At 37.5% G+C, this 25,723-nt stretch overlaps 1 protein-coding gene across 7 annotated transcripts in view; it reads left to right on the forward strand.

Annotated features, from left to right (window-relative positions):
• Nucleotides 1–25,723, forward strand: part of TANC1 (tetratricopeptide repeat, ankyrin repeat and coiled-coil containing 1) — an 84,770-nt gene that overhangs the window by 42,494 nt on the left and 16,553 nt on the right. For 5 of the 7 annotated variants that reach the window (XM_062637862.1, XM_062637859.1, XM_062637857.1 and 2 more), the window contains 12 exons: nucleotides 3,830–3,931; nucleotides 6,616–6,737; nucleotides 7,695–7,887; nucleotides 14,229–14,486; nucleotides 16,752–16,877; nucleotides 18,961–19,242; nucleotides 20,115–20,266; nucleotides 21,499–21,730; nucleotides 22,946–23,112; nucleotides 23,714–24,321; nucleotides 24,759–24,867; nucleotides 25,085–25,207. In XM_062637862.1, coding sequence (XP_062493846.1) covers nucleotides 3,830–3,931; nucleotides 6,616–6,737; nucleotides 7,695–7,887; nucleotides 14,229–14,486; nucleotides 16,752–16,877; nucleotides 18,961–19,242; nucleotides 20,115–20,266; nucleotides 21,499–21,730; nucleotides 22,946–23,112; nucleotides 23,714–24,321; nucleotides 24,759–24,867; nucleotides 25,085–25,207 — 2,474 coding nt within the window. The remainder of the gene's footprint in view (nucleotides 1–3,829; nucleotides 3,932–6,615; nucleotides 6,738–7,694; nucleotides 7,888–14,228; nucleotides 14,487–16,751; nucleotides 16,878–18,960; nucleotides 19,243–20,114; nucleotides 20,267–21,498; nucleotides 21,731–22,945; nucleotides 23,113–23,713; nucleotides 24,322–24,758; nucleotides 24,868–25,084; nucleotides 25,208–25,723) is intronic. The other 2 variants (XM_062637861.1, XM_062637860.1) reach the window with 2 other exon arrangements.

Below are 25,723 nucleotides of genomic sequence, written 5' to 3' on the forward strand. Positions count from 1 at the left end.
TACTACTGTGATTATAATGAATAAGTTGGGGAAGTTTAAAACTGCACACAAGAAGTTTTAAAAAGCCCACAATTTTGTCATCTTTACCAATGATAATCAAGTGCACAAGAGTGTGATAAAACGTGGACTTGGGGGATATTTTGCTTATTTTACAGATGCTCTATGTAAATGTTACTGTGTTGTTCCTTCATAGGAGCCTGTAAAATGTCCTGTCTTTCTTCAGTGGATAGGCTTCCCTGGGCAGAGAGAAACAGATACTGTCAGAACGGGGTGGCTGAGTGCAGCTGCTTTCTTGTGAAAGTATTCCTCATCCAGGACGTCCTGAGGGGATGAAGGACTAAGTTCATTCAGCTGGTGTACCAGGAGCTCAGTTTAGAGGCGGGGACGGGACATGGAGAACATGTGCCCAGAAGTGTAACTAGCTGTTGCTCCAAAGGCATGCTGCGAACTGCCCTTGGATCACACACAAGTGCATCTAGCTTTCTTGGAGCTTCCTGGCTTCTGCGCTGTCTTTCTTCGGAGGCACTGGTCAATGCTCAGATCCAGAGTGCTGGCATTCTGCAGTTAAAGTGTGGACACAGAAGTAAGGGACTTATATCCTGGATGTCAGCATTTCCTGGCCTGCTGCCATTTTGTTTCTCATAAACTGTAAGCTAAACTGTTAGCAAAAGACCTTCCACTACCAGTCACTAGTTCTGCAATGTGTGCAGAGTTGGAAAGTGAAACAAGTTGAAAACTGCAGAGTTTGGTAATAACAAAATCCATGTTCTGCAGCAGCATTGTAGGTCTGCTGCTTCAGAGGCTTGGTGGTTTTGCCTACTGTATGTTGTTTTATTAATTTTTTTCTGCTTTAAAAAAATATATGTAGCTGTAACAAGGTAGTAGCCTACTGACAAGTTAGCCTTGTCTGGAGTTAGTTACTGAGAGATACAAGAAATAATTAGTACTTGAATTCTTCACCTGCTTTCAGTATGGGTTTACTCTGACGAAAGAAGGAGCTTGGAAACACATCTTTATTCTAGAGTTTCGGTTGCTTAACAGCATGTCAGTGCAAACTTAACCAGTCTGACCAGGGAAGACACATGGCTGAGATCTTAGGATTTTATTTTGTTTTCAAATCTATCAGATTTTATTAAATAAAGGATCTAAAAAGAATGCTTTTTGAAAACCGAGAACTGGCATGACTTTAAAGATAAAGTCACTGTAGCTTTAAACTTTCTTTTTGGTATGTGCTTTTAAAAAAGACTTCTGAAAGTAGTTCTAATTCTGGGTTCTAAACAAAGTACGTAACTTGGAAACTAATGAATTTGATCAGGTGAAGGATCTGGGAAAAAAGGCGTGTATAGCATAGTGCTGATAATTATTAGCGCTTGAGATTTTTAGTACAATTTAGATGCTTCTGGTAAGACCAAAATCCTGCTGTGAGGTCTTGTGTCTTTTCTGCTGAACTTAAACTGCAGAGTGAGATATTCTGGGAAAGGGAGAGAGGGATACAGTAGGAAAGCAAGGGGAGAAGAGCTTCCTCAGAGGAGAGGAGGGAAGTAAGAGAAACTGAGCCTGGCTGGGGGAATCAAGTTGCACTGTGATTATGTGAGGAAGTACAGCTGTGATAGGATGCCTTTGGGTTGGACCTGATCCTGTAAGGACAGTTTGGAATGGGTGACGTGAAACAAAAGTTTTGTGGGGAAACCTTGCATTCCAGCATCTGGAAGTGCTTCACCAGAGAGGGCAGTTGTCCTGACATCTGATATTTCAAACTGTCCAAGATTCCTTTTGTAGTGCTTAAATGCTGCTTAATTACTCCTACATTAATATTTTTCTACTCCTCTGGCTTCTTTTAGTTTGATGAGGCTCATTTAGTAAGCACTTGTATTCAAGATTTTTTCTTCTTTTTATTGTTCAGTATGAGTTTCCAGTATCTTCTCTGCCTTAGAATCGCGGAATATCTCAAGTTTGAAGGGATAATGAAGTCTAACTCCCTGTTCCTTGCAGGATTCCCTAACTAAACCATATGACCAAGAGATAAGATACAGTACAGTATTTAAGCTGAGTTCTAGCATTTCAGCTTCTCCCATTTGAATTTGACAGAATTCAGCTTTGAGGTTCTTTGATGCAAATAAATAAATAAATGTGACCACAAGTAGAGCGCAAGAAATGTTTCACATGAAATATGCCAAGTTCTGCATGCTTGCGTTTGAGTCTCTGATTTTGATATTATGATGAACAAAATAGTAAAAGTAATATATAAACATGCAAGATACAGAAGTGGAATGCTGCCAGTAGCATGGTTTTCTCTTGTGCTTTGTCACTATGGCTTAATATACCTATTTAAAAATAATTTGGCTGCAGCATGTTGGACATATTTGCAAGTGAGGAAACTTTCCTGCTCTTACAATGATGTTATGTGACAGAGAGAACTTAAGATTATAGCTCTTTAACAAGAGGTTGTATTTAAAGAAGAAGGGAAAAATTGTGTTGCCAAAGATGGTGAAATCCACAGAAATACCTTCGTTTTAATATTTTGTTAAGCCCAGCAACTAACCGTGTTTCTAGGCACTTCCAGCTAAAAATTAGGTGGTTCTGGATGAAATACTGGAATTGCTTATCATACTTTAAGCTCACTAAAACTTTGAAAGTTTCAAGTGGCTTTTTACACACATGGCAAGAAATTGGGATTGTGTTAAGGAATATTTAAGACAAAATTTGCGGTTGAGTTTTCAGTACCACTAATGATGATGTTTCCATTCTGCATGTCATTTACATATCTTAGCCTTCCAGTGTGTAACTTGTCAAGTTTCCCTGTTCACACTTTTTCAAAACTCTTAGGTTGCAAATGCTTTTACTGATACAGAAGTCTTGCGTGTGAGTAAATATATGATGGAGTTTGAGGTTTATGACATACTGAGGATTAGTGTAAGCAGTGTAGCTGCCTGTGCTATCTGTTGCTGACTTCTGTTCAGAATTTCACCCTGTGTTTGTAGCTCAAAGTGTTGATTGAGTAGTACCCCTATGCTTTTTCTGGTAAACATTTAGAGGGCAGCACCTCTCCCTTTTGTTATGCAAATTGTGTCCTTTCCATTTTCTGTGGTTGCTACTAGACCATATTTAGAAAATAATAGGGACATAAACGGCCTGAAACCAAATCATGATGCTAAAAGTGAGTGGAAAGAGTGAATCAGACATTTTTTTTTAGAAGTATGTGTGTGTGAGTTCATCTTATTAATTCTTCTTAATACTGAAGGTGGTATGTTTGCTTAGTATGTATGTCAACATTAAACTGCTGTTTAATGAAACCAGAAACCATTAGTAGCCACCAATGTTTTCTTTTGTTTTTTTTAACTCATCTTCACCATTCCTTATTATCAGGGCATGTGTCAGTATCTGGAGGAAGTACACTGTAATATAAAGCATTTTTGGTTTTAACTTGTATCTTGTTGCAAGCTGCCTAGTGGTAGTCTTTCTTTCTTGGCTTCAAAGATGCTGATAATAAAATTATTTTCCTGTTACAACAGAAAATAAAAGCTCTGATTCGAGGACGCCCACTGGAAGTTGTCTGAGTTTGAACTTGAAAAAGTTACTCAGTTCATATATACAGGAATTTTTTTCAGGCAAGCAGATTGGGTTTGTTTTCCAGCAGGATTCGCGTTCCAAAAAGCCTGAAGAGTTGTTTTCTCAGAAGAGTGGAAGTGCAGCAGCTTCCTCATCTTTACAGTAGCAGCTGTGTATGTAAAAAATAATTCCTCTACTTCGCAGAGTCTAAACAGTGTACCTCTGAAACTTGTGGTCCATCTGGAAAAAATTAGTTACACTCAGCTCATTCCCATTGCAGGTCCGATCAGGAAGCCCAAGTATGTGGAAAGTCCTAGAGTGCCAGGTGAGGCAGCTTTACCACTGAGGAAAGGATCGGAGCAAGGAGAGCCCAGTCAAAATGGTAAAATGCAGTTCAGTGATACTTCACTTGGTAGAACAGATATTCATTTCAGACAGTGATACAAAGGGGCCCACATAGTAAGGAAATAAGACTGTTTGTAAGAATGCTTTGTAGATTTTAACATGCTGTGGTAAGGAGGAGATACTTGCCATTATACTTATGTGATCTGTGGAACTGTCTCAAGTGCTTGGACCTGTGTGTGTACTGCAGGCAAAATGATGTCCGAGTGTTGTTGACTGCTGCATATGCATACCAGAACTTTTCTGAACTTGTTTTTGATGTAAATTGAGCCCAGGTGTGTAGCTCTGCACAGGAAACAATGCTTCATTTCAGAAATTTTGTAAAAGCTTGCTAAACAAGAAGACAGGAACAGTAGCCTCCTGTGTTGGCTATTACAGTGAAAAGCTACCTCCCCAGTATTGACATGTTCATCAAATTTGACTAGTGCAGCAGAGTGTGACTTTTGTTTTGACCATGACATTCACTGTCAAATGACCTGTTTGTTGGTATATGACTATATGCACTATAACACGGATTTTGTATACTTTGTATTTTTAGATTAATTTTTCAGCTTAACTGACCTTGTTGAAGTCATTGCATGTAACTGGCAAGGTTCCATCTGAAAAATTGTTTTCATTTTGCTTCAAATTTAATGGAAACTACAGTTTTAAACCCCAATGTTTTTCTTTTTTAAAAGCCCCTTATTTTTGATCTGTACTAATGAAAATAGAACTCATCGTAGTTGTTTTCACCATCATCTTCTGTATGTCATCCTCTGGTATGTTATAGTTTCTCCAGTCCCTCTTGTGCCTCCGTCTTCACAGCTGTCTTGGTGCTGGCATTAAAGCTTTATGTCCAGCTGGGAGAGCATGTCCCTCATCTCTCTAACCTAAAGGTGACCATCTTACCATGATCCTCCTCTATAAAATGCTGTACTCCTATATGGTGAGACTGATGAAGGTCTCCAGCATTAAGGATTAAACAGTGGTTGCTGGGTTGAACACCTCATACTCTTGGCTTATATCTCTGCTCCTGGACTGAATTCAGTACTATGCCCGACAGTTACTCAGACTTGTCAAAGATTAATATTTTAGTATAGCAATAATAGTGTTTTGTAACTTTTACAAGAGAATGAAGATGTTGATTTTGTGAACTCTGTGATTTCCAGGATTGTAAGATTAATTGTAATCCTTGAAATGACAGTTTCACAGAGAAAATGTTTTTTCCAAATGTGTTTTCAAATATTCTAAGACCTGTAAATTTGCAAATTATTCTGAGATAAAAAAATTTTGCTACCTGCTTTCAAAAAAGACACCATTTCATAAATTTCCTCCTTTGGGGATTAAGAGAGAATCAAGTAATTCTGTTGTCCAGAGTAAAACCTTAAGCTGTCCACAGTATTAAGAAATATGAGCATTCAAGTAGGCATTGAGCTGGGGCAAAATGAAGATGGATGACCGACTAGTAAATGATGCATATTTGCCAATCATGGGGTTTATGTCACTCATAACATTGAAATATTATTGAAGTAATTGTTGAAAAATTGTTGAAGTAATGCTTACTGGTCAAGCTGTTCACTTTAGAGCATTGCTTTCTGTGTTTTTCTTACAGTCTGCAGCTTGGGGAAAAATGTGCTGTTTATTGCAAATGCCACTGATTGTCAGCTGAGTGTAGTGAGGTTAGATGCCATGTGCTCTTCATGAAAAGTAAATGTTGTCATGACATTCATTTGGCTTAGTCAAGCCATAAAAGAGAGACCAAAGTAAAAGGAGCAGTTCAGCCTTTTAAAATTATTATTTCCTTTTCCTTCCCCTGGCTCTGCTTGTGTATAGTGTAGAAGGTAGTGCAGCTAAGAGGCTTTGTGGGCCTTTTAAACTTCATCAGCAAATCCGTACACTGACATCTCTCTCCCCTTCTACATTCTTCTTCATTCTTCTTCATTCTTCCTTATCCATTGGAACTTTTTGTTGCATGAAGCCTCCAAATTTTGAACTAATAAAACTGTTTGGATGTCCCTGCTGCTTCTACTTGCAAGGTGCTGACATTCAGGAGTGTCATGCCCAGAAGCATTGGTTGGGAAGCAGCAGCATAGGCTCCTGTGGTTTTCCCTCTTTTCAGGGTCAGACAGGAGCTACTGCAACCAGCATTGCTATAGCTGAGGATTCCTACTGTTTCTCCAAGTGGCTAGGTGATGCTCCTTAATTAATTGTCTGAGGATGGGACAGGACTACATATTTTAGTGGACAAAATAAATGTTATACAAATGTTTCTGCTAGGGAAGATGATTATGGGTTGGTAGATAATGCCAAACTGTTGGCATCAAAGAAGGAAAATGGTAGAAGATGCTAGCTTGCCAGATTATATTAGCAATAGGTGTTTTCCCTAAGCAATTCATGATGGGCTGTGTTTGTTGGCAGTTGCCAGCACAAACCAGTTGCACTGAACCTATTTCTGGTTCGACTGGCAGGGTGGGTTTTTTTTTCTCCCCTAGATTTGTGCAGAAGATCCAAGACCCACCAACAATAAGAAGTCTGATTGTTGTTTAAGTGGCATTAGCTTCTCTGTTAGAAATAGCACAGACAGAAGAACTGATGTTTACATTTGATTGTACTTTTTCTATCTTTTGTAACAGCTTCCAAATATTAGACTCTAATTTTCACCATCTTTTTCTCCCCATTCCAAAGCAAAGCCTGATAAAGACTCGAGCTGTTCTCCTGCAGCACAAGAATTGATGACAAGATTGGGTTTTTTACTGGGAGAAGGCATACCAACATCTGCTCATATAGAAGAGAAAAATGAAGTCATGGTAGGATAATGGAAAATAATATATTTAATGTTCATCCTGTTTCTGAGGGGACTAATGTTAATTCCTCTGTTTGCTTTTTGCAGTTACTTGATAACAAAATACAATCCATTTTAATAGGCATATGGTAGTAGAATTGTAAGTTAATTATAATGAGTGTGTCTGATTGTTTTGAAACTGTGAGTTGATTTTGCATTCTTAAAAAAAAAAGAATAGGCTTCTCATCGTTTCTGGATGTTAAACCTAATCTACTATGAGTGTGAATAGCTTCAGGGTTTTCTCTGCCTTTAGTATTTAGGAGGAACTTTTTTTTTTTTTAACCTTCTGTTCTCAGTGATTTATGAGAATGAAAAATGTCAGGGGTTTGTTAAAATAGGAGCATGCTTTTGGGGTAGTGTGTGTTTGTTTTTTCCTGAGAAGTTCATTTCCATTTGACAGTCTGTCATTTGGGGGTAGAGAGGACCTGGGGAGAAGCAAGCAGCTACTGTCCATAAGAAACCCATCTGCTAATCAAAGCTGCACAGTAACGACCAACCTTTCCTCTCTCCACTTTTAGTCCCAGACCTCATAAATCTTAGTGCATCAGTTTGGGTTTCAGTGAATAAGACTCCAGTTCTGATGTTTTTAACCCAAGTTAAATAAATAAATACTGGGGGTGGAGGAGAAGGGTATCCAGGAAGATGTTTAATAGAGAAGAAATCTGCCTAACCGCAACTCTTCCACTGAACTGTAAAACTCCTTTTTTTTTTTTTCTTCAGAGGTCACTTTTTAAGATTAAGCTGAAAACGCTGTCATCATGATTCTCAGTAAAGACAAAGCTGCTGCTTCTTGAATTTTTTGCTTGAAAAATGGGCTCTTTGCTTTGTTCCTACTTTGTTCTTCACCTTGATGTTTCTGATTTTCCACATAGTAGTGTACTGCCTCCTGTGTAATAACTATTCCTTTCTCTTCACATTGCAGTGTACAGTAGCCAGTCAAGGAGTGAGCCCATGTTCCACCCTCACAAGCAGCACTACATCACCTAGCACTGATAGTCCCTGCTCCACTCTCAATAGCTGTGTTGGCAAAACAGCCGCTAACAAGGGTAGTAGTCCCTGTGGAACTATTAGCAGCCCGAGCTCCACCCTGGAGAGCAGAGACAGTGGAATTATAGGTAAGGATCTTAACTAGTAAAGCAATTCATACAAATTAATAGTACAAATCTGAACAGCTGCTTCCTATCATTGTGGTAATTTTTGTGCTGTCCATGGATCCTTTTTCAAATCCTCAGTTACTTGAAAGACTGAAATAATATTCTTTGTAACTGTTGCTGTTGTTAGTTGTGTATTTGTCTTCTTTTGTTTTCCTGGTGCAGTTCCAATTTCTCTATGTTTTCCTTTAAAATAATTGACTTCCTCTGTTTCTCTCCAGTTTTTATATTCTTCTACTTTTCTTATTTTTCCATTATATATGTCTCTATAATGCATTTTGTAATGGTGAAGCCCAGCATAACTTGAAGCTGGTTTAATTTCCAGCTGAAGAAAAAATAATTGATGTTACTTCTTATGAAAATAACCTAAATCAAGCTGTTTAAACTTAGTGCAGACTTTTGAGTAATGGGCATGAAAATTAAGGTAAAATGGAGCATCATGGAAGAGGTGAAATTGTGCGGTCCTCTGCAAAAGAGAGGGGTGAACCAAGGCTATACATGCATCTCTTATAGGGACTGTTATTTTTAGAGAGGCAGCTGCCATCACAGACCAGCTGTTACATAGCTCCTTTTACCAAGTCACTGAATATTTCAGTAAGTCTGGTTGGTGCTAAAGGAAAGAGCTAAATTCTTTGCTGCCTTGTTTGTGCCATCTTCCCTACTACTGCTCCCTGCCTTGGTGGGACTTTGTATTGCTGTCTGCCTGTACCTTCTGGCACCCAGGTGGCTGCTTTAATACTAGTTTCTGAAAGGTCAGACTGAGGTTTGGAAAGCATATTTTTCATGTTGTTATAAACTGTTGTAGGAAAGTTTCTTTATTGGTTTGGTCAAATTTATTTTAATTTTTTTTTTTTTTTTAGTGCTGAGTCCTTAACCGGTTGATCCCTTTTAAAATTGATTTTGTAACAGCTGTTAAGCTTACCAACAAAAGCACAGAATGCCCCTAACCAGATGCTTTCTCAATATACAGAAGTGAGCTTTCTGTTTTATTTAATTCTGGACTAAAGGTGGACTAAATTTAGAGAGGCTGAAAAAGGGAAGCAGTTCTAAATCTCGGATGCCTAGATTTGACAAAGTAACTTGAGACATGTCATTGTGTTTGTGAACTTCGTGCGTTTTTATTTACAACTTGTTTGTAGGAGGAGTTGCAAGTGAAAGTGGTCCCTGCTTGTCATTGTGAATACTACCATGATGATCGTTGGTGTAGTGCTTGCTAAGTAGTGATAATACATGTTTTCATAACACAGTTGATAACACTTTACTCTGACTTTGTAGATGTTCTTGCATTTTATTATAAAATGAATTGGTAGTTATAAGCTATGACTTAACATTGTTTTTACTGAGCAGCTATCCTGAAAGAGGTATTCTTCATGGGTGAAAAGACTCATTGTATTACATTTAAGCACTTCAATTTTAGAAAATGATTCTGTAAACCTTTTCCATAGAAGATTTATAAAACCTGTTATGGTCAATTTTGTGTAAGATCTAGTTTTGAGCTAGAATTAATATTTTGATGTAAATGAAAGGATATATCAGAGTTGTTGCTCCTGGGTTTATAGATTTCGGTCACTGCCTGACTTGAGAACAGAGTACATTAGTTGTAGGTTTTGTCAGAATTTAGGGTTTCCCATTTTGCTTGCACTGATGCAGGTATCAAACAAACTGAAATGATTGTACAGGTGAGTATATTGGTATAAAAATAGAGTGATGTATGACTAGAAGAAACAGTAATAGCTCTGGTTGCAAAAAATACCTGTCAATATACCTTAGTTATTTTCTTGTTTAAAATATTTTATATATTTTTTAATATATATGCTTTTTTAATAGAGTAATTTAGATCAGTTCTCCAAGTGACAAACTGGGCTGAGAGAGTTGTGCCATTAAAACAAAACAGGCTTCCCAGATAGGATACGATTACAAAGATACTTTTATCTTTATAAATGCACCTATTTTAAGCTTTTACTAGTTCTGGAAGTGATGTGTAGACTAGCTATTAGGCATTTCTGCTTAGGCATGTTTCTTAAAGGGAAGTCATGTTGGTTTGGAATACGTAGCTGTTTGGAGATCGAAACCAGTGTGATTGCTCGTTTGTTTAAAGTGGTGCTGCAGTGAAAAACTTCATGGACTTTGCAAAAAAATCTCAAGTTTTAAGGACTCTCTCCTGTTTTGTATGCAATTTTTGTTTATATCAGTGAGAGGAACGTCAGTGTGAATATAAATATTGGCATTGCTAATACACTAAATTGTTTCTCTGGTATATGATACAGAAGGAGAAAAAGGGATCCTATTTCTCTGTTAATTACATATTTTCAACCTTACTGAGCTCCTCTGGGAGGTGCTGCAGCCCAGGTGAGGTATACTTGCATGTTTTGTACACACAGCTTAATGTCACAGAAGGTACATTTCATATGCAGATATTTTATGAAGTCTTGGCATAAATAAATGCACATTATCAATAATAAGACTTATCCAAGTTCATCCAAGACTAAACATCCAAGCAGCTGCTGTTTTTGCAATGGAGTGGGTTCCTTCTTTCCTTATGGAAAGGGGGGTTAATATGCTGGAGCTGTGTTCTTTAATCTTCTTTAAAACCTGTTCTTGAGTGAGAGCTTCTCTTCTCTCAAGTGGAAATTACAGATACTGATACGAACCTCCTACCCATGATATGCAAGCTTGAAATAGTCTGAGTATATCCATATTCTAAATGAGGTCAGAAATAGCTTCATATGTGTTTAAAGTAATACAATGGTATGGCAGCTGTATAACTTTGTATACTAGTATAACATTGTATATATGCTATAACATTGTATATATACTATATATACTATGTATATAACATTGTATATACACTATATGTATGTATAGTAATATACTAGTGTAACATTTGTATAACATTGTGTAACTTTTTTAATACTAGTATTTTTAAGAAAGTGTTTTTGAACCCAGTGATAAAATTTGGTTATTGAACTAATTAAAAGGAAGGGGTTTAAAAAATAGGAGAAAGAAGAAAATAAGTCCTTTATTGTACAGGGACAGGAGAAGATGGTGGACTTGTTAAGTGTACGAGTGTGAGATCAGTGGAGGGAAACCCAGAGAAGATAGGAACGTGGGGAGGCCAACACCTGTATCAGTCCTTCAGTCGAGTATATATGGTTCATGATCATGGGACAGTATTAAAATCATCTGCCACAGCTCTGCAGGGCTGTCACTTATGTCTCAAATTAAGGGAGAATTTGAACATGCCCTGTCCATTGGCAACCCATGGCAGCACCCTTTCCATCTGTAACTCCAAGAAACCAAGGAGAGAAATAAGATCATAGAATCATAGAATAGTTAGGGTTAGAAAGGACGTTAAGATCATCTAGTTCCAACCCCCCTGCCATGGGCAGGGACACCTCACACTAAACCACGCCACCCAAGGCTCTGTCAAACCTGGCCTTGAACACTGCCAGGGATGGATCATTCACAACTTCCCTGGGCAACCCATTCCAGTGGCTCACCACCCTTACAGTAAAGAACTTCTTCCTTATATCCAATCTAAACTTCCCCTGTTTAAGTTTGAACCCATTACCCCTTGTCCTATCACTACAGTCCCTAATGAGAGTCCCTCTCCGGCATCCTTGTAGGCCGATGCATCTGTCTGACAAGTGCTTTTGTTTTTTTTAAATACAAACATTTCTGTGCATTGAAATTTGTTATTAGTAGTAAATGTGCGTTTTAAATTATGTTTAGTAAGTATATGTTTTCTAATGTCTTTGACAGAGTTCATCCAACCATGAAAATAGCTTGCACTTTTGTGCTGCTTTTGTGGGCTTCCATTGTATTTCTACTCCCATTATGTTTTCTGGGCCAGCAGACTCTGATAGGAGATCTGTCTTTTCTGGCTTTCCCTCTTTTCACTTACAGTTCAGGTTTCCTTTAGTTTTCTAATGTTTTAGTGCTGTAGTTGAATTCTTCCTTGCTTCTATTGAGTTTGACATAATAGTAGTGGAGGCAGGTTTTAATCTTCAGCAATGAGCTAAGTAGGAGAAAAAACTGGGCTACTGGCCAAAATGTAGCCACTGATACTAGCTATTTTTCAGTATGGAAGTCTTGAGCAGTGAGGTTTCTTCATGCCACATTTCACTCCAGGAGGAATCATAGTTTTAAGTATTTCATGCTTCAGGAGAAGACAGATTTTTTTGACACCATCATAAAAATGAAATAAATTTGTCATATGGAAGTAAAGTCTGAGCTGTGTGCAAAGGTTAATGGGATGTCTCAAAGCTTTTTTCTTCTGTTGCCTGTAAAATGTACGTCATATTATTGGTATTTCTTACAATATGAGCTCTTGAATTTAAGCATCAGATCTTAAATTCTTATGAATGTGAGACTAAGCTGGAAGAATGAAAAGTTGTGTGAGTAATTCCTCATCCTGCGGGGCTGAAGTTGCAGTGCAGTTGATGTGGAGGAGCAGTTGGTGCTTATTCTGATGGGACAAGCCAGAGTTTTAAGGAGCAGTCTGCATTTGCATTTTGTTAGCAGTCTCATATGGTGGTATGTTGCACTTAATGATTTGGTCAGTTGAATGTAGAATCACCACATCCGTACTTTCAACATTTAAGATTTTATCCTGGGGAGGACCCACAGTTTACCTAGATGATATTTGAACTGGTATTGGGGTTGTTTGCTTGGGTTTTTTGTTTTTTATAATCCTGATGTTCTTTCGTTCTGTTTTGTATTTTTCTCTGTTGCATTCAAGTCTTCAAAAAGCATTGAGTGTTGGCTTAACCTGTAATAAATATTTGTTGTTCAGGTATTTTGTGAAAGTTTAACGGAAGTGTTGAAAACATTTTAAATGAAACAGTAATTTCACTATTAGACATACAAACCCCAGTATATATTTGCAGAGTTCTTATGCAAGCACATTAGCCTAATTTCATCAAACATTACTTCAGTAGGTCTTCAGGAGTATAAATTCTTCACACCTTCAGTTATTGCAGGAGGCCTTGATTAACTACAGTCTTGAGGAACTAAAGATGCACTCTAATAACCCTCGGCCACCAAACTGGAATATTTGGAGCACTCCAGATAGTGCAGTTAGTGTTGTTTTAGCTTTCATCTAGTGAATCACTAGAGCAGTGGAAAACCACTGTTCTGTAATGAAGTATGCAAAACCACCTCTGTGGTTTTCAGGTGCCGTTAAGCTGAGGCTCTGTCTGTGTTACTTATTTCGCTTTACCTGAAATTTTCATACCAAAAACACCCACATCTTACTGCCCAAAAGTTTCCCTTAGTATTGAGAAATAATTTGCAAATGTTTTCTGATTAATTTATAATGACATCAGAAAAAAATGAAAAGGTTTTATTTGAGCCTCTCATTTACTTCATACTGCAGTACACTGAAATGCTTTAAAAGCCCAAATCACTGTGTTTAATAGAATCTGAAATCTTGTTCATATATTCTACAGGGGCTGGTCAAACATGCTTATAGCCTTGTGTGCTTTTTCTGACATTGAAATATGTTAGGTACTTAAGAAAGGAGTAATACATAGCTGAGTTGATGGCAGTTTTCTATCAAGATCAGTTTGCCAGGTATGTGAGTGCAGGCAGATTGCCATCCTAATGTAGCTATGCTATCTATGTGAGGTGAGCTTGGTCTCTGAACAGCAGTGAAGTTTTATCATGTGTTTCACAAACATACAGGACATTTAATCACAAGAAGGCTTGTGGAAAGCCTCCCAGCTTTGGAAGAACTGTGCAAGTTTTTTCAAAGTGTTGAATTTTGAATTGTTTTTGTAAAATATTAGTCTTTAAAAAAAGTGAATTATCAAAAAGATGCATTTAAATTTTGCTCTTGCTCTAGATGCTATTCTTACTTCTTAGTAGGCTTTTGTTGTTTCCATGATTACAGAATGGTTTGAAAATTTGCAAGATCTGTTACAAAATTTGAATTCTTAAATGAAGTTGACACATGTTTTGGGGAAGTAGTAGATTGTTTATATAAAGTCATAACTGTTTTGGTGTTGGTTTTATTTTGCTTATTCCTCCCATCACAAATTACATAAACTTAAGGATACAGCTGGATTCTTCAGAACAATTTTCTTGTTGCCTCCTTTCTCAGGTGTTTTTCCTAATCTGAGCAGCTGTGTTACTTGGCCCTTCTAGATAAATAATATTCCTTAAAATTAACACAATACCCAGTGAAGAAATACTTGAATATCTATTGGGCCCAAATGCTATTTGAGTATGAAAATTAACATGAGTGTACTATTTTCCTCTGTGTTCTTTAGTTGGGTTTGGGTTTTTTTTTTCTCCTCTTTCAGCAACTATAACAAGTTCATCAGAAAATGATGATCGTAGTGGATCCAGTTTGGAATGGAGCAAGGATGGGAGTTTCAGAGCTGGAAGACATCAAGGGATTAGTCATGATCGAAGAACAGATAACTGTTCACCAGTTGCAGAAGAGGAAGCAGTTGGATCTGCTGAGAATTTGCCAAAGGAAGTACCAACAGGAGAGGGTCCCATTCCTTATGCTCAAAATACTGGCTCTTTAATAATGCCTCGTCCAAACTCCGTTGCAGGTAAAGTCCTGAGGTAGAACAAATTATGTTTTTAATGATAGGACATTTCTGTTGAATCTTTCTGTTGTTAGTATGAAAGTATTTTTATGGAAAAAATGACAAAAAGCATGTCCTAAACTGACTAGATGAGCATTACCTGAGTTACTAGAATTGTCGTACAGAGGGCTTTTATAGCACTTTTTAGTAGGTATTGGTTAGGACTTTAGCAGTACTTTAAAAGTCCATCAGTTATTCTGTATCTAATGTCAGCTGATCCTTAAGGTGGTTGCTGTCTCTTGCATGTACTCACATTTGCTAGATGTGTAAGTCTGATGTAGACCAAGACCAAAATCATAGTTTGATCTCTGTTGAACAAGTGGCATACATATTTTTTTAAAGCAGTATGTGAAATTTTGCTGTTTAGTTGAATCATTCATTCAGAAAATGTGAGTCTGTTCGGTTCTGATAGATACGTATGTGACCTTACTATTGCTTTTTCTAACTGTTGTGAAATAAGCATATCTCTGAAAAAGCATTTCTGACTTGAAATCTATTTAGAGGAAGGAAGTATATGTGTTTATCCCAGAGCAATCTAACAAATTGTAATATACTAGAACTGCAACAGGAAAGGATGCTAATGTGCAGCTTTGTAAATGTTAACAAGAATTTAAGGCTTGTCAGTAACAGCCAAAATCCAATGCTAATACAAACAAAAAAACCCATTCCTACATTTAGAATGCTTCATGAAATGTTATGAAAGATACTGGAACACTCACTTCAGTCTTAATAAAGGTAATTTGAGTCTTTAAAATACCATGAAAGTTAATAGAATATTATTTAAAAATTCTGTGGTTGAAGGATTATTTTACAGCAACATACTATATTATGAATACAATAATGCCCAGGTTCACAAGGGACTGAAAAAACTATGGGTTTATAGTGCTGGAAAGTTAATGCTCTGTGTGGACTGTCCCATGTCAAAGGAAATGTACTATCCTGATTTTAGATGTTCCAGTCTCTGACAGTGGAGAGATGTTTGCTACAGATTTTTGTGAAATCTAACATGCTTTCAAGTTGTACATGACTTTTTTCAGGCTTTTGAGTGCTGGTGCTAATTTTCTCTCTTTAAAACTTGGATAACTGTGGTACATGTGCAAGAATTTAAATAATTAATCTGCAGGATCCTTGCAGATAAGGGTGACTGAAGAAACTTTTCCTAGATGAACATGGGATTGGAAGTTGTCACACCTCCAATCCCTGCTAGAGAAGCAGGAGTGTTGTTTTAGGAATCACTGAATTGTGTCTTGCTGTCACTCTTTCCCCTTTTACTGTGTTTCACTTCCTATTATGGAGTTCTGTTATTCTCTTCCTGAAGAAAACTTGCTAGTTCATGAACGCGATGAAGGTGATATTCTAGTTCTATGGCATATGTCAAGCTACGTGTTCTGCTCTGATTATCATTTAGAGCATTTGAATTGCTTGTATGTGATTCATAATTTTGCCACATACTTGATCTGCATGTCTGTCTAAAACTGGAGATGGACGCTAGTTTTGCTGGCCCTAGGATATGACATGGGAGGAAGCAGAAAATACCTCTTCATGGATAGAGCGGCTTTCCTTTTTGCCTTCTTGCTGGCCTATGTCAGGAAGTTGTCAGTGCAGTCCAGAAATCTGAATTGCTTATGCCCTGCTGTGATGTCCCTCCAACAGATGGAAGATTTTGGATTTGGTATCAATTTGAAAACTGCTTTTTTAATGTGAATATTCATTTCTGGTGAAAAAGTATGTATCCATGATATAACTCAGCATATATATTCTCTGGGTTTTCAGTTCTTTTGTATAGCAGTCATTTTGGTTTAAGAAATTAAGAAAATGAAAAATGTTACCCAGAATTTTATAGCATTTAATACAAAAAGATTGTAAATGTTTCCTCACAGATAGTGTGCCAGCAGCTAATATCTGAACATGCTCATAACACTTCTGACCTCACTGATATGGTGGTTCTCATGGTAAAAAAAGGAAACTGTGTTAACAGGAGAACTGTTTACTACATGAGGAAGTTAAGGCAGATGTGAGGGCCACCTAGAAGGGGACGAATCCGACTAAATATTTAGTGAACTTGATTGAAAAGCATTTTGTAAATATTCTAAATTACTTCAACCACTGCCATTGTCTAGAAAAAACTTATCTGTAAGTATTGTGTTGAGGAAAGAATGGTAATAAATAGAAATGCTCTTTGTAACTTATGCTGACAGAAAAATCAGCTTTGATCCTTTAATATTCTAGCAACAAGTTCAACCAAACTGGAAGATCTGAGTTATTTGGATGGACAAAGAAATACTCCCTTACGCACTTCAATTCGTTTACCTTGGCACAACACTGCTGGTGGGAGAGTGCAGCAGGAAAGTAAAGGTATGCATGTTTACATCTGCATCTGTCTTGGTACAGTCATACAATTCTTCAGTAGTTTTGTAACATGGATATTTTGTGATCTTTGTAAACTCCCCTGCCTTATGAAGTGTTACTTTAGAGTGCTCCTGACAGATCATTCAGTATATCTGAAAATAAAATGCTTGCTTATACTTTTCCCTGCATAATGTTGAGGTTAAAAATGATATGTATGGCTTTTAATAAGAAATCAGTATATTGCCCAAGTGTGCATGGGCAGTGTAGTTCTGATCATGTACATCTCCAGATTGAAACTGTGTAATACTAATTCAGGAACTACTGAGTATTTTTTTCACTGCTACGTTTTATCATGTGACATTCAGTTAAGAGTGTACTGCAACTTAAGAAATACTATGCTGCATTTAAAATCTTCAGGAGGCTGTCTCATCAGAATTCTGTTTTAGAAAAACACAGCTGATCTGATACCATTAGACTTATTTATGACTAACACATATTTGATCTCTGAAAAGTTGTGGAGTTCAGGGGACATCCCAGAAGACTGGAAGAAGGCTAACAGTACCCCCATCTACAAGAGCTTAAAGGAAGATCCAGAAAATTGTAGGCCCAATAGTATTACTTCAGTCTGCGGGAAAGTTATGGAATGAATCCTTCTGGGGGCTATCATAAGTCAAATGAAGCACACGACTGGGAAAAGTCAGCATGGATTCACCAAGGGGTTGACAAACTTGATTTCCTTCTGTAACAAAGCAACTTGCTTGGTTGATGTGGGGTGAATGGTGAACAATTGTCTACCTAGGTTTCTCCCAGGGCGTTTGAAATGGTTTCCCCACAACCTCCTGCTAGAGAAACTGATGCATTACAGCCCTGACATATGGTCTCTGTGGTGGTGGTGGGGAAACTGGCTGTCTGGCTGCCCCCTGATGTGGTGGTGAACAGCTCCTTTTCCAGCTGGGGACCTGTCACCAGTGGGTCCTCCCGGGATCAATACTGGGCCCAGTGCTCTTTGTAAATAATCTGGAAGGTGGGATTAAGTGTACCCTTATGAAGTTTGCCAGTGATACCAAACTGAGTGGGGAAGTGGACATTTAGAAGGAAGAGCCATCTTGCAGAAAGACCTGGACAAGCTGGAATAGTAAGCTAACAAGAACCTTATGAAGTTCAGCAAGGACAGATTTAAGGTCTTGCACCTGAGAAAAACATAAGAAGAGTGCCTCGACCAGACTACTACAGATTTGGTCAAGGAGGCGAGTTCATCTGTCACAACCAATAAAACAGAGCAATTTAAGCAAATTCCTAGTAAAACTGATCATATATAGGTGCTCTGCTGTCTTCTTTAATTTGTGTTTTTTCAGACTTGTAGATTAATGCTGAAACAGCATTTGTGTAACATTGGATTTGGTTAATGAATGCTCTTCAGAGCATTATATTAGTGCATATTATTATTTCTGTAAATTTTAATGTGTTTTATGCAACCAAAGCCAAATTGTTCCAAACTATAGGTTTTCTGTTTGCCAAACGTATAAAGTAATCAAACATGACTACACTTTCAGCTGTGCTGTGTAATTTCTGTTCTTGTGGCTTCAAAATACAGAACTACAGAGTAGTAATTTTTTTTCCAACATTACTTTAAAGCTACAGGGTTAAAACAGCAAAAAAATATTTATTCTCTGTACCTTTTTCTGTTTCTCAGTAGATGTCTGCAGGTTTGAAGACCTGACACTGAGATGCTCAGCAGTGTAGCTCATTCTAACTGAGCAATGTTTGGCACTTCCCCATTTATAGAATTGTTAATGCATTAAGAAAACTTGTGGATTCTGTGACTTACTAACTTGCTTCAGTTGTAAAAAAACTCCTCAGATTTACACTTGTATCTTCTTTTCTCTAGAATTTAATTCACCTAGGAATAATGGAGGTGACCTGAGCTGAGCAAATCGGTCTGTAAGGTTTTCATGATGAAAGCTCTAGGAAGTCTGAGTATGAACACTATTAATGAGGTCACTGAATGAAGTGATCTTCTGAAACAGTGCTGTTTTATTGCATGTCAAGTTTCTTCTAAGTAATTTTTCTCCCTGTCATCTCTTCTCAGCTCTTTTCATTCCCTATAAGCCTCAAGACATTTTGCTGAAGCCACTGTTGTTTGAAGTGCCAAGCATAACAACAGACTCAGTATTTGTTGGAAGAGAATGGCTGTTTCAAGCAATTGAGGAAAAACTGAAGAATACTGATCCATCAGAGATCAGAGGAGCAGTCATTACTGGAAATGTGGGATTTGGGAAGACTGCAGTTATTTCACGGCTGGTGGCACTGAGCTGCCATGGAAGTCGCATGAGGCAAATAGCTTCAAATAGCCCTAATTCATGCCCTAAAAGTATGTTCCTTTTCTGAGTAACTGTTTGGGTTATTGTACTGATAAAAATAGCTTGTTTGGGTTTTTTTGGCTTAAGGGCTTCATCAGCTTCTTGGCAAATACTTGTTCCCTGCTGTGAGGAAAGGAAACTGTTAAAATTGCATGCTTTGACAAATACCTTCCAGATAATATAGCGGGGGCCCAGCCAAACAAAAGAGATTGTAAAATGAAGACTTTATGTAGAATCTCTTCCTTCTGTCAGGCAGCGTGTACCCTAAACTCTGGTATTGTGACTCTAGTAGCTTGTTCTCCCATTAGTATGGAAAGTGACAAGTGACGTGTTTCTTCGCCACTGCAGACCATACGCGTTTCAGTACCATGCATTTTCCATAGCATTTCAGTAGAGGCAATAATAAAGCTATGGAGAAACCCATTCTGTATTCTGCTGGGATCTGTAGGATTCTGTCACCTGAGCCATCCAGTGCCTACCATAACTGGAAGGATGATGTGACTGTTACTGCTGCTTCTTCTACTGATACTTCAAGTAATAATAATCTTATAATAATGATATATTGTTTATATTTCCTGACAATTCAGTCATATAAAAACTATTGGTTTAAATGAGTTGTGTGTACAGTTTTAATAAGGGCACGCTTCGCGTCAGTATGGTTTGCTTTCAGTAATCCTGTAGTTTTGATCTACAAGTCAGTGGAATTGTTTTAAAATTGTGGCATTTAATGTCCTGTGTTTATCAGACTAGTTGCAGGCTGCCTTTAATGCTACTGTTAAGTTTTCATTTTTACTTTAGTGGTAAATATATTCTGTCATGTTTTCCTAGAAAACAATCTGCCATCAGCAAACTTGGTCTTGTATTTGTTGTCTTTTAAAAATAGGTGGTGATTCCTGTCAGGACATTCCCTTAAGTCAGTTATCCCCATCTGCTCCTCCAGCAAATGGTACCAGTACAATAAAGACACTGAATTGTCCTAGTACTCCTGAATACCAAAATCAGACAGGTGATCCTGTGAGACGCCTTGCTTCAAAGGTGAGTTCCACTTACTAATAGATTTTCCATATGTTAGAAGGAGTCTAACCTGAGGCAGACGGTCGCCTGGATGTGCTATTGGTCAGTGGTGAGAGAACAGGCAGTAACCTTGGACACTTCCAAAAGATGTGTACATTTCACAAATGGTGAAATCAGCTACTGTCCTTCTCTACCTCTCAAGCTGTTGTTTGAATTCTGCTTGCTCTTAGAAAGAGTTAACATTAAAAAATTCACTTCTGTTTTATGTGTGTATGGGTGAGTAGGATCCTTTACTTACAAAAAGGGGCATGTGTTCTCTACAGGTAGATGCTCAGCCTACCTTCCAAAGGTAAAAATCTTGGGGAAAAAAAGATGATAAAATGTTTGGTCTGTGTATAATCCATCTATGTTCTATGGTGCAGGTTGAGTCTGAATGTAATCTTTCTATTTTCCGTGCTCTGAGAGTCTGAAGTAAGCAAAAGTTATTTTTGCATTAGGTTATTATGGTAATTGTGGGTTTTTGCCTAATTATTAAAAATTGTTGCTATCTGAATTGCATGGTTTATGCCAATAGAGAAAAACATGATGAGGTTGTTGTTGCGGTTTTTAAGGTGATGTGTATTATTCAGAAATGATGTTATGAAAACACTGGAGTGCAGACTGTTTACTGTGAACACCATGTTTTCCTTGGGGTTTGGTTCTTTTTAAAGAAATATGGCCTATGTTACATTTTAATTAACACACTCATTTGTGATAAGCAGAATAAAGCCAGTTGTCCTCTTACCCTGTTTGCTACATGAGTATGCCTTTAATAGCTGTCTGTCATTTACTTTTGCCTTAATGATGATTAAGTGATTCCTTGGGTCAATGTGGTGTGTGACCCAATGCTGTTAAATTATAGCTAATAGGTTGCTTAGTCAGCCTAAAGTTATTCTTCTTACAGTAGTTAGCTGTTTACTCACTGTATCCAAATCACATGAACTGAAATGACTATGTTTTCCTGCCAGAACCTGACATTTTGGTTTCACTTCCTCTTTGCATACACTGCAAGGTCAAAATCCATTCCATTACCTTCTTTTCTGTATTTTTGATAGGAGCCATCTGAGACCAGTTGTGGAGTTGGATAATTATTCTAACCCTAAAAAGTATTTTGTAGCTGAAAGAGAAATTCACTTTTACAATAATCAGACTAACTAGTAACCAGTATGTGTATTGAAGGGGTAATTCTTTCTTTTCTTTGTTAAATTCTGCAGGTTGTTGCTTATCACTACTGTCAAGCTGACAACACGTACACGTGTCTTGTACCAGAATTCGTCCACAGTGTTGCAGCTTTACTTTGTCGTTCAAATCAACTAACAGCCTACAGAGATCTTCTAATAAAAGAGCCTCACTTACAAAGCATGCTTAGCCTGAGATCGTGTGTCCAGGATCCAGCAGCAGCTTTTAAAAGGGGAGTGTTGGAACCGCTTTCAAACCTCAGGAAAGGTAGGTTAAGCAGAAAGTGGAAACTGAATCTGAACTGCAGAAAAAGTGAAAAAAAAAATTTAAGAATATGTATTTTGAGGCCCTAAGAGAAATAAGTAAAGCAAAACCCTCCTGGAGAAAGGGATTCCTTAACGGTGGTCGTTGTAACAACAATGGGTAGCTTTTGAACCATTGTTTGATATTTTTTTTTAAATAAAATTCTATGAAACTTTAATATTAAAGTTTTTTTTTCCCCCAGAAAACTCAAGGATACCTTTGTACCCTGAATTTAAGGTTGGCACATTTGCATTAAAGGATTTTGTTTTCAGATGCTTTTGAGTTTTGTCACACTTCTTTGTTTTGTAATTTTCTGCGCCTAAACACCTGCAGAGTGGATGTGGTTTTTTTGCTTGCTTTTAAAACTGATATGGCAGTTTTCCAAGAAAGTGTGTAACAACATGATTTTTATATTCAAAAAAAAAAGCAAACTCCTTGAAAACAGCAAGCTTCAGAGTATGTGCCAGCTTGAGCAGGTACTTGATACATGGCAAGATGGGGAGATTTGCCAATGTGTGAACAGAGCATGTGTCATTCTCATGAAAACTGGTTTGCAGTTCTTGAATTTTGTTGACTGTCAACAAAATTCCTGTGAAATCCATTGGCAAATCTAATGTTTACCCCCAGGATTTTCATCCTTATCAAGTGCTCAAAATGAATATTGCTAGTTTCTTGAGCTGTTGCAAAATAACTTCTTGTTAGAATTGGAAGTGTAAACCAATGCCTTATGATTTTTGCAAATTGTAAAATATTTTGTTTGGTAAGTCAAAGGATAAATCTTTAAGTAAATAGCTAATAATCAAAAGCAGTGTTAACTAATAGCTTAAATAACCTACATATGCCTTCTTCCCATATATGTGCATCTCTTCAGTTAACAGCCTTGTTTAATCTTTTAACTCTTTTAAAATCGGCTGTGAAATAGATCCATAATAATAGTGCAGTAAAAAGCACTGTTGTGATTGCTTCTATTTATAGTCATTTTATGGCAGTGTTGTTTTATATCTCTTAATGCTTATAGTTTCCTAAATAATGCTTGAATCCTTAAGACATATTGCTGCATATAAAGATAGGTTTTTATTTCTTGAATGCTCAACATTTGGGGATTAAAAATGCATCACTTTTAATGATGTAGGAAAATCTGTATTCATCCTTTCCTTTTCTCTTATTTCCATATTTCAGAGCGGAAAATTCCTGAGGAAGACTACATAATTTTGATAGATGGTTTAAATGATGCTGAATTTCATAAACCTGATTATGGTGACACAGTTTCTTCATTTATCTCAAGCATAATCTGTAAGTTTCCTCCCTGGCTGAAGCTCATTGTGACCATAAGAACTAATTTTCAGGTAAATACACCTTTTAACTCTTCTCTTACTGTCAAAGACCAAGTGATCTTTCACATTGGTGCAACTGCATTAATAGGAAGAATACTGAACCATAGAGTACCAGGTTGGAAGGGACCTCAAGGATCATCTGGTCCTACCTTTCTTGGTAAAAACACAGTCTAGGCTAGATCTCCCAGCACCCTGTACAGCTGAGTCTGTCCGCCACTTCTCCAGGATATTATTCCAGTGGCTGGTTTTATGGGAATTCAGAGTAAAGTCTCTTGGTTTGGTTTGGTTTTTTTCCTTCCTTCTTTTGTTGTTGCTTGTTTATTTACAGTGCAAAAGTATGATATTGGAGGCCTCTTTTGTTTAGAATTGCTTTCTTGAGTATGCCAGTAGAATTGATAATACAAGAAGTGGTGAAATCAGACAAAGTTTGCTTTAGCAAAGCCATCACAGAGATACTGAATTTTTGTAATCTGTTTTGTGCTCATTAAAGAAGAGAAATACAGCAGAGATGTGTTGTTGAGCTTTTAGTGCTGGAATACTGTAATGCCTGTGTGTTGGGTTGGTTGCTTTGGTTTTTAATTTCCTTCTTTTTTTCTCCTTCTCCTCCTCATAGGAAGTAGTACGTTCACTGCCCTTTATTGCAATATCCCTGGACAATTTTCCAGACAACAAAGAAATTCATGAGGATTTGAATGCCTATATTCAGTACAGAATTAATAACAGCCAGGAAATTATAAACAACATATCTTTAAATGGAAAAGCTGATGCAGCTATTATTGGGAAAGTGAGTAACCACCTGATCCTGAGAAGCCTGGGATCTTACCTCTATTTGAAACTCACTCTGGATCTTTTCCAAAAAGGTCACTTAGTAATCAAAAGCGCAAGCTACAAGGTTGTTCCAGTGTCTCTATCAGAGCTGTACTTACTTCAGTGCAATATGAAGTTCATGACAAACTCCGCTTTTGAGCGAGCCCTGCCAATATTAAATGTGGCACTGGCATCCCTACATCCCATGACAGATGACCAGATTTTCCAGGCTATTAATGCAGGACAGATAAATGGTGAACAGCAGTGGGAAGACTTCAGCCAAAGGATGGAAGCCCTTTCATGTTTTCTGATAAAAAGGCGTGACAAAACACGTATGTTCTGCCATCCTTCCTTCAGAGAATGGCTTGTTTGGAGAGCAGATGGTGAAAATACTGACTTCTTATGTGAGCCAAGGTAAATGAAACCTTCACTAAATGATGTTCAAAGAACTGCAGTTATCTTTTATGTAATCGTTTGAATTACTAAATATACATTTTATCTCAAATTTCAGAAGGATTCAGATCTTGTAGAATTGTGTTTTATCTGTGGTACCTGCAGTGTACTGTGAGATGAAACAAGACAAAAGGAGAGCAGTTTACAAATCGGTGTCAAACCTGTATTGGTTCTAACATAGGCCCCTGGTGAGGTGACAGTAAAGAAATATTAGGAGTGTGTTTCAACTTTGAAATTTGCCTTTTTTCTCTTTGCATTATGGAAAGAATATTGTTTAGATGAAGTGGTGTGTTTCAGTAGTCTGACAAAGAAAGCTGAGCTATTATGACAGGCATACAGATGTGTTAAGATATTTACTGAAAGTATAAAAGCAGTTCTCTCTTAATCTTTTTTACTAGGAATGGACATGCTTTACTGGCTTTCATGTTTTCTCGACAAGAGGGAAAGTTAAACCGTCAACAAACTATGGAACTTGGTCATCATATACTTAAAGCTCACATTTTTAAGGTAAAGTTTACAGCTTAATAGGTTTTATGACCTATTCATATGAATGAGTCATAGAGATTGTCCTCCATGTTGCTTTAATAATTTATTAGAAGCTCATAAGAAATACTTGGTAGTGCTAACAGACAAAATATTAACTTCCCTTTATGCTGGTGAGTTGTAGATTTGAATAGTATTTCTAATCCTATAGAGAGATTTCCTGTTATGTCTCTTCTGGTAGGGTCTCAGTAAAAGGACTGGAATTTCTTCCAGTCATCTTCAAGCCTTGTGGATTGGTTATAGCACTGATGGACTGTCTGCAGCCCTTGCTTCGCTGAGAAACATCTATACCCCCAATGTGAAGGTAAGATAATAAAGCACTTGTGTGCAATCAGTGCTTCAGCTGCTTCAGCAGCATTGGTAGTGTAACTATTAACCCTTTAGGGGAAAAAAGCCACCACTCTTTGCGTCTGTAACTGAACTCGTTTATAACCAGTCTTCGTGAACCTTTTTAAACCTGTTGTTAAAGTCCATTGAAGTTTCCCTTGATAGTTTTGCTGGAAAGAAGGTTTTGACCCTGATTTTGATGTAGCCATGCTCCACAGCATAGATAAATGTGTGGATGCACTTTCAGGGGGTCAGATGGACCACCTGATTTGCTGGGCAGACTTCAGCCATGTTTTCTTGTAAGGGAGAGTATCAAGGGGAGATGTAAAAGGGGCGGTACTGTGAGAGTGAAAGGATGCAAGATGTCAGAACTTTGCATTATTGTTTGAATCCCTGTATTATGGATAGGGAAATCTAAGTTGGTAAGTTGCAATTCTAGCCAATTGCTAAGCCTTTTGGTTGGAACTTTGTGCGCACATGCACACACACACTT

Source organism: Pezoporus occidentalis, unplaced genomic scaffold (assembly GCF_034315485.1).
Source record: "Pezoporus occidentalis ecotype Australia unplaced genomic scaffold, CSIRO_AGI_Poc_V1 ctg54, whole genome shotgun sequence".
Classification (NCBI taxonomy): domain Eukaryota; kingdom Metazoa; phylum Chordata; class Aves; order Psittaciformes; family Psittacidae; genus Pezoporus; species Pezoporus occidentalis.